The 9380-nt window shown below is 43.8% G+C and overlaps 1 protein-coding gene across 1 annotated transcript; it reads left to right on the top strand.

Moving 5' to 3' along the window:
• Positions 1-887: 887 nt before the first annotated feature.
• Positions 888-9070, top strand: LOC124663230 (subtilisin-like protease SBT5.3). Its single transcript, XM_047200955.1, has 11 exons — positions 888-959; positions 1062-1129; positions 1250-1329; positions 1465-1626; positions 3094-3199; positions 3287-3812; positions 3893-3981; positions 4090-4335; positions 7912-8026; positions 8136-8349; positions 8451-9070. Exons 1-11 carry the CDS (start codon positions 888-890, stop codon positions 9068-9070), a joined length of 2298 nt encoding a protein of 765 aa, XP_047056911.1.
• The last annotated feature ends 310 nt before the right edge of the window (positions 9071-9380 follow it).

Genomic DNA, 9380 nt, shown 5'->3' with positions numbered 1-9380 from the left:
CGTGAAACGACTTCACGAGGACATTGAACATCAATATGTACTCTAGAGATTTTTTTCGGGATTTTTTTGATATTTTCTAATGGGTTTAAAATGCATTTAAAAAATCAGGAGCATATGAACCTAGATGCAAAAATGCCATGTCTGTGTTGCTTTTGCTTTTAATCTGGAAATTTCCCAACAATTTTGTTGACGCAAGAGTGGATGATTTCTTTTCAACGGAATTATATGTAATTTCAAATGATGCGAATATCAACTTCTTATTGAAATAAAGATGTATTCCAATGACCTAATCATATCAGAATGATGGACGAATATCACATAAAATACCTTTGATTGAACCCTTCCTGATTGACTAATGCTTCGTATGAAGTCAACCATGAAAAGCCTATGCGCTTTTGCACAAATCGTAAGCAAAATCTCACCTTGGGGATTTTCCCAGCAATTTCGTGATGCTAGAGTGGATAATTTCTTTCCCACGAAATTATACCAAATGATGCGAACCGAGGACTTATAGTGAAAAGAAGAATTCAAATGACCTGGCCATTTCGGAATGGATGCACGAATAATGCATAAAATAGTTCTGATTGAAGCCTTCCTCATTGACAAATACTTCTGCAAGAACTCAGCCATGAAAAGCCTTTGCGCTTTTGCACGAATCATGAACATCCTGCTTGCACGTCGCCAGAATGTGGAACTAATTAATTTGCTATGCACTGGTTTAGATAGCACTCCAGGCTAACTAAATAAACTTGGGCGCGTTCTCGTCGCGGAGAACATAAATAATAGTACTCCAAGCGTCTATATAAATTTGGATGCATCATCGCAAGCGAGGAGAGTCAGCCGTGCGCCAAATCGTAGCGGCATAGCAAATTACCTATCGAGGCGAAATGGGGAAAGGAGCCCGCGTTTTGCTGCTCGCCTTCCTGCTCTTCCTCACGCTGCAGTCGGCAGAGATGAAGGCAACTCCCTCGAGCTCTCACCTTTCAAACACATTATACTTGTTCTGTTACTTGTTGTTCTCTAATTAACGTACTGTACTACACTCTTTTTTCTGCTTGCAGTCTTATTTGGTCCTCTCGAAGGATCCGCCCTCTGTACTATCTCCTCTGATGGCTGGACTTGCAAGCAAGTATGGCCAAACACATACTCTTGGTTTTGGATGTTGTCATGTTGACACACAACGATCGATGACACCTCATTTATACGTCGCTTGACTACCTTTTTCTTCTCTTGATGCCAAAATATGCAGCTACAAACCCTTGTATATCTTCGATGAAATCAACGCGATCGGAGTGGAGATGGACGAGAGTTCGATATCAGCCCTCCAAAGTTAGTTCCGTATTGGCTACATGTGCACCGCATACAACGGAATTTTTCTTTTTTAGTTTGAGTTTTGAACGGTTTATATGTACCACTGACAAGACACACATATATGCATTGTGTGTGCCGATCAAATTTACCCAGATCACCCCAGCGTGGCGCTTGCCATCCCAGATAGGCTTTACCAGGTGCACACGACGCATTCGTGGGAGTTCCTTGGGCTCGAGACATCAGGTGGCAATGCGACCGACGGGTGGAAAGCAGCCAAGTTCGGTGAGGGGGTCATCATTGGCACTGTCGACACGGGTACGTGACCTAGTCCTAAGACTAGCCACAATAGGAGTATCATAAGTAGTATCATGCATGCCATGTTGGCAAAAATCTGATGTGAACCTTACACTGTATATCCGTTGCCTTCGTTTCACATAATCAACTGCTACTACTACATAATTTCCCCTATTTCCAAATAGGTGGTAAGTATAAATAAATTGAGAAAAAATTAATAATTGCTAAGTTTAACAAAAATATATAAACAGAAGTATGAAGTTCTACAACACCAGATCAGTATCAACAGATTCACCATAAGATATACTTTGATAATGTATTTATTTAATACTCGGTCAAGCTAAAGAAACTATTGTTATTGATGTCCCTTCAATATATTCGGTAAAGCTAAAGAAACAATTGGTTGTTTACTCAGGTTATTTATAAGCCACATATTTATGGAACGAATCGTACGGAGTAGTATTTGTGCAAGTGTACATTAATTATAGCATCTCAGATGTAGCAAGGCCAAAGCTCTGAAGTAGTATGCATACTTGGTCTCCCGCCAGTCTGAAGAAGAAACAGGCATGGAGACGACCTTGGATTGGCACTGAGCAGCCTGGATGGAAGCTGTGTTAACATCATGGAAAAAAATAGCGCGCTATTTCGGCGCTAATAGCACGCTATAGCGTTTTTAAACAGCCCACGCTATATCATTTCGGCGCTATAGCGTGCTATAGCGCGCTATTAGCACGCTATAGCACGCTAATAGCATATTTTTGGCCGACGCTATTTTGTTATAGCGCGCTATTTTTTTCCTTGGATAACATGCTTACAAGTGTGCGTCTATCCTAAATTCCTAATAACACGGGAGTGGTGTTTTGGAACATGGGAGAATATGCTCCCTATAATTTTGAAATGCATTTTATACATATTTTAAATTTTAAAAAAATCGAAACAAAAAATTCGCACGTACATCTTCACGTGCTACGCGCTCACAAAGTTGTTTCATAAAAAATGAACTTATCATGTGACGTGTGTAAAAAAGTCAAAATTCAGTGCTGAAAACAATGTTTTTCACAGGATAAGTTTTCTCTTTTTTTACATAGGCCACAAAAAATATTATTTTTTCGTGAAACTTGACGCATACACATATATTATGAAGATGTACATGTAGAATTTTTTGTCAAAATTTTTCCACACTTCAAAATATGTTTTGTTGGTAGAGGGAGCATACGCACTCGGGAGCCGAATTGAATTTCCGCTTAACTAGGCCTTGACATGCAGGAAGTTTTTCATTATATAAGTGTCCCCGGACTCCCCAAACAATATCCTTCATCCTGAACTATTGACAACTGAGGTCGTCAGGGCGGTGCTCTGTTGCAGGAATTAACCTACCAGAACTAAATTAGTACGATGCTATGATAGATTGATAGTAAAAGGAAACTATCCATAAAAAAAATTGCGATCTGTTTCTGAATAAAACTGAACTGACACTGTTTTACAAAGGTGTGTCGCCAACATCTGAAAGTTTCCGGGACGACGGCTTGTCCGTCCCGCCGGCGTGGCGCGGAAAATGCGACGCTGGCCAAGACACGACCTTCAGTTGCAACAAGTAACGCCAATATCCACACAGGCTATACCGCTAAAGCCGCAGTGGCTTGAAGGCAACACTTGACTGACGCGCGTATGATCGATGCAGGAAGTTGATCGGCGCCAGGTTCTTCAACGCGGGTGTCCAGATGGAGGTACAGGGACTGAACCAGACGGACCTGAACTCGCCACGGGACTACGTCGGGCACGGCTCGCACACGCTGTCCACGGCGGGCGGCGGCTTCGTCGCGGGCGCCAGCGCCTTCGGCCGTGGGATTGGCACCGCCAAGGGCGGCTCGCCGCGGGCGCGCGTGGCCTCGTACAAGGCGTGCTACGCCGCGTCGGGATGCTCCAGCCTGGACGTCCTGGCGGCCATGCTCGCGGCGGTCGCCGACGGCGTGCACGTGCTATCGCTCTCCCTCGGCGGGCCGCCGTCGGACTACGTCGCGGACACCATCGCGATCGGCGCGTTCTACGCGGTCCAGAAGGGGGTCACGGTCGTCTGCTCCGCCGGCAACTCGGGCCCGGAGCCAGGCTCGGTGAGCAACCTGGCTCCCTGGATCCTTACGGTCGCCGCAAGCACCATGGACAGAGACTTTCCAGCTTACGTCACCTTCGGCAACAACACCATAAAGGTTAGTTTGGTCGTCCTTACACAAGCTGCAGCCTTGCTCCAGCGAGCTCATTCATGCCGCTCTGGACGATTGATTTGCAGGGACGAAGTCTATCGAACGGCACTCAGCCAGCCCGCCAGATGATTAGCGGGGACAAGGCGAATGCGGCAAACCAGTCTGCCGACAACTCGTAAGTACCGACCGGTGTTCCGTCCACCAACTAGAAGCGCAGCCATGTCCCGTACTGTCGATCGTCTCCAAGTTCTGACTTCTGAGCAATGAGATCTCTTGCATGCAGGACGCTGTGCTTGGCCGGCACACTGGATCCTGCAAAGGTGAGCGGCAAGATAGTTGTGTGCACCAGAGGTGGGAACGGCAGGGTCGAGAAGGGGCTGGTGGTGAAGCAGGCCGGTGGCATCGGCATGGTCCTCTGCAACGATGCCAGCAGCGGGAACGAAACGGTCGCGGACCCGCATCTCATTCCCGCGGTTCATTGCTCCTACTCCAGCTGCATCCACCTCTTCGATTACCTCCAGTCTACCGAGTAAGTAGCGCATTACTTTTCTTTATATGCATCCGGTCCTCAGAATTTAGATTTCGTCTACGAATGTTAAAATGGACAACTTACAAGAAGAAACTTATGTGAAATGGCGAGATGATAATTATCGTCGAAGGAAATTTCAAACAGGGGATTGCGTGCGACGAATTTGAAAAAAAAAAGTCTAAAAAACTCTAAATACGAACAATAAATGAACTAGAAACTGGTCATGGCAACCGAATCACAACATCGACGTGAATCTTTTTCATGTGAAATTTATCTTAATTTCAAGCATCATTATGTAGATTAGAAGCCATTAGTAAGTAAATTAGCGAACCAATGAGGCAATTTTTGCTCTCGTGGAGGCCTTTCCGTGGAAAAAGCCGATTCGGGAGTTTATCTTGATTCGAAGCACCATGTGCTGATCTTAAAAAGCATGCAATGCATAGAATATTTTTTTTATCATTGGCAACCAAACACGCTACATACAAATGGGGTGCTTTTCTTGGATCTCACTTATTGCATTGACAAAGGCAAGCCCAATGAGTAGGGGCTTTGGTGCATTCTACCCCGCGTGCTTGGGTAGAGGCGTAGAGCGTCGTGTGAAAAGCATGTTGAATGAGGCTAGCCCTTCTACGACCATACCACTCCACGAAGAGTGGATAAATAGAGGCCGTGCTATATGTAGCTATTTTATTTTTTTAAAAAAAATATTTTTAAGTTTCAAAAAATTCTGATTTTTTTTCTAGATGTAGCCAATGATGGAATCTACAAACATGCAAAATCTCAACGTGAAATTCTTAGTACTTTTGGCTACACAAAAATGACAAATGTGTGATCTGAAAATAGTCAATTGTGCACGTTTCAAAACTATAGAACCTGTCAGATTTTGTCATTTTTGTGTAGTCTACAATACAAAAAAATTCACATTGAGATTTTGCATGTTTGTAGATTTCATCATTATCTACATCCAGGATTTTTCGTCAGATTTTTTGAAACTTAAAACTATAATTTTCGAATTTTTAAAAATAAAGGGCTACATATAGCTCGGTCTCCGTTCACAGTTTTCGCTGCATCCACACCATTTGTTACTGCTACTATGTTCCAAGCATATGTGTTTTTGTCGTCTGAACATACAATCAAAAAACCTTCTCCTCTTCCATGTCCCCCATTCCGTGGCCCCTCTATCTATGAACCTTCCTAGGAAAGCCCCTAGAGTGATGCAGGTATAAAATATCTCCTCTCCTATCACTAGAGGAAAACGTCAAGGTACCGCCAGCTAAAAGTTATGCCAATGGCTTTTTATCGGTTTTTAATCGGAGCCTTCGGCACAGGTTCAGGCCGCGAAGAAGGCCGTCGGCACAAGAAAGTCGTTGACACAGAAAAGCTTGTGCCCACGGTAGTCGTCGGTATGGGCATGTGCTGAAAGGCTGTCGACATAGGTCCTACCCACTAACACCGTGCAAAGCCGTCGGCACAATATTTTTTTTCCTCCAAGCACCCCCCCGGAGGATCGATATCGACTTTTCAGTTTTTGAAAAAATAAAATAAAATGACAGAAAATTCAAAAAAATAAAATCCTCCAAAATTTACATGTGTTATATCATCTAGTTTTAAGAAAAATTATAAAATATGAATTTTGATTTTTTTGCAAAAAAAGTTTATTTCTCGATAAAATTGCATTATCTTTTGCATAACGTTGGGAAAATGTATAATACATCAAAATGATCGTGTCAAAATGTATAATTACATGGTTGCCGTTTTTTAGATTCTCAAAATTCTAAATAAAAATATAAAAGCGGGAAAATTTTAGTTTTTGCCAAAAATTCATTTTTTTAAATAAAACTAATAATTGCATTATGCATACAAATTATTATTACTTAATCATTGATGTTTATTTAAATAATTGTTTAAAATTAAAAATAAGGATGAGCTGTGATATCGTGGTCTAAGGGTTAATAGAATTGATATGGTAGTATTATTAACCAGAAGAGACAAGATGTTAAGCCTGCTAGGGTTCGTAACCAAATTGAGAAGTTTGACCGTGACTATAATTTGACCTAAGATTAAGTGTAGTCAGAGTTAAAATAATCCATGTAAGAGATTAAAAAAATCGATATATTTTTTGAAAAATCTAGCTAGAATTGCCAAATGGCCATTAGTTTTATGCCGAGAGCTTTGCCATTGGCACAACATGCTATATCGATGGCCAGGCTGTACTGACAGAAAATGAGTATATGCCGAGGTCATATTGTGCCGACGGTGATGTGCCAATGACAATTCTAGCTGTGCCGACGGCATGGCAGCCATCAGCACCTTAACTAGTTCCCGTAGTGTATTATTGGGTTGCTCAAACGTTGCGCTCTTTTCTCGAAGTGCTCCACCCTTAGAGCAAGAACAATAGAAGAGTTAGTAGTTGGCTATATGTTTTTGCCATGTCATCTATAGCTTACTTGTAGTCAACACATACAATAGTTAGATACAAGTATGAACTACTTTATATGCATATGGCCCACCTTGCAATCTCACAAAGTGCCTAGGAGCACGCGCTGCAGTTGGCTATTATCTTGTAGCCTGCTTCTCTTATCTCTCCTCTTCTCTCTCATCCAACTCAGCAAAACTATATAATTTTAAGTCTTATAGTATGCTGACACCTTATTGTACTTCCTCTTATACTGTTCCGTGGTCAGCCTTGCAGATTCTCACTTACTACCGTGTTGCTCATAAGTTCCATCTTCCATTCTCTATTGACGTGCACTGAAAATCGTGTTATCACTGGGGTGAATCATGGATCCACTTTATAATATTTGAACTAAAAACCCTAATGGATGCTATGATAATGTATAATTGTGATTTTCATCATTAGTTATGTTGCCACATCATCTTCTTTCTTACTTACTCACGACGCAAAAAAATCCGATGTTTCCTCAATGCTTAAGGCGTGGGTGGTTGTGGATCGCTAATCACCCTAATTTGCCCCTGCTTTTCCGTTCACCCTCCTCAAAAGCTGGTCGCAAACCCACGATCCTGAAAAACTGTTGGTCTGGCCCGAGAAATGAGGAGGTCCAGAGGAAATGAGGAGTCCAGCGCGTGTGGAAGATGCTATAATCGTGTGAGCATGTAGGGGCAAAGGAGGAAACTAGAGATTACTTTCTCTCCTGTCAATCTCACCTTAATAGTTGTGCAAAAAAAATTACGCCCTAACTAATGAGATGGAGGGGAGACTTAATGATACCACCTATGTTACCGCCGGTATTAGAGCCCTTACTCACATGTTATACAATTGAGTTTTATACTACCTCCTTTCTAAAATATGTTGCATATCAAGTCAGTTTATAGTCAAGCTTTACAAAGTCTGACCATGTGTATTAGCTAAAATATAACGTATACAATGACAATCTAATAAGAATTATCATAAAATATATTATATATTATATGCGTTTGGTGTAGTAGATTTTCGTATTATGATCTATATTTTTGATAAATATTTGCAAAGTTTGACTTGCACAAAAATTGTACGCAACATATTAGAGGTAGAAGGGAGTATCCAGACATTAGTTAACCATGATCTCTCTGCTTCAGATTTCCGGTGGGTGACATCGCAGTAGAGAACGCGGAGCTTGGCGTGAAGCCAGCGCCGGTGGTTGCAGACTTCTCCTCTCGTGGACCAAACACCATCACTCCTCAGATCCTCAAGGTTGGCACATTTCTCCACCACCACGATCTCAGAATTATTCCTGCGCCCATCGATCTCTGACTTTTATGCTGCTTGGTATCCTGAATTTTTTTTTTTGCTCGGTTGGCAGCCTGACATCACGGCGCCAGGCGTCGACGTGATCGCCGCGTACAGCGCGGAGGTTTCAGCAACTAGCCTACCTTTCGACGACCGCCGTGTCCCCTACAACATATTGTCCGGCACCTCCATGGCGTGCCCGCATGTGGCGGGCACCGCCGGTCTGATCAAGGCGAAATACCCGGACTGGAGCCCGGCGATGATCAAATCGGCGATCATGACCACCGGTGAGAGATCGAGCACGACCACCAGAACTACATTAATTTTCTCTATTGAGCCCTGCAGCCCTGTATATATTTATAGCGTGCTTTTTTTATGTACGACGCAGCATCCACCGGAGCAAACGACAACAGCCAAATTCAGGACCAAAGTGGCTTGCCTGCCACCCCATTCAGCTACGGCTCGGGCCATGCAAACCCTGCCCTAGCCTTGGACCCTGGCCTGGTGTACGACACTACGCTGGAAGACTACACCAACTTCCTATGCTCCCTGAAGCCTACCCAGCCCCAGAACCTGCTCCCCATCTCCGTCCCGGTCCCAACGCCGCTGCTTCCTTTGCTATCCATCCTCTTCGGCGCCAATGCAAGCAACCCATTCTTGTGCAGCAAGGCTCCGTCCTTCCGTCCCGAGAACCTCAACTACCCTTCCATCTCCGCCGCTTGCCTCTCTGGCTCCGGCACCGCCACGGTGAAGCGCCGGGTGAAGAACGTGAGCCCAGCTTCCAGCACCTACACCGTCCGCGTCGTGCAGCCGAATGCGGGGGTTAGGATCACGGTGCGACCTAGCACGCTGAGCTTTCGTGAGATCTACGAGGAGAAGAGTTTCACTGTGAGGCTGGAGGTCTATGACGCCGCCGCGGCCTCCGACTATGTGTTCGGCAGCATTGAGTGGTCGGACGGGAACCATCGCGTCCGGAGCTCAGTCGTGGCCACCACCAAGTGCGCGTAGGTCGACCGGGTGGGATTTCAAGATGGAATCATTAGCAATAAAGACTACTTGTGTGTGGCATTATGCTAATCAAGGTTGAGCAGTCTGTCCGGCTCTGTTGTGGGTTCTAGTCTCTTCTAGAAAAGCTTTCGTGAGCTGTGGGAAACCTAGTATGAGTTGTGAGAAAGTTACAACTTGTTTGGCTATAGTAGCTCTCACACTGAGTACGTGATACAAATTGTACAGAATGACCATGATGGCCCAATACAATGTTTACATGTTGATTGACCGTAAAAATTATCTATATGCAAATGTACATATAAATGATCAT

The sequence above is a fragment of the Lolium rigidum genome, chromosome 6 (assembly GCF_022539505.1).
Source record: "Lolium rigidum isolate FL_2022 chromosome 6, APGP_CSIRO_Lrig_0.1, whole genome shotgun sequence".
Classification (NCBI taxonomy): domain Eukaryota; kingdom Viridiplantae; phylum Streptophyta; class Magnoliopsida; order Poales; family Poaceae; genus Lolium; species Lolium rigidum.
The sequence above is the reverse complement of the archived record's forward strand: the minus strand, read 5'-3'. Positions and strand labels throughout refer to the sequence as shown.

Coding starts and splice junctions, on each gene's coding strand:
- LOC124663230 (XM_047200955.1), top strand. CDS start 888: ATGGGGAAAGGAGCCCGCGTTTTGCTGCTCGCCTTCCTGCTCTTCCTC. Junction 3,982..4,089: donor AACCAGTCTGCCGACAACTC/GTAAGTACCGAC, acceptor TCTTGCATGCAG/GACGCTGTGCTTGGCCGGCA. Junction 8,350..8,450: donor ATCGGCGATCATGACCACCG/GTGAGAGATCGA, acceptor TGTACGACGCAG/CATCCACCGGAGCAAACGAC.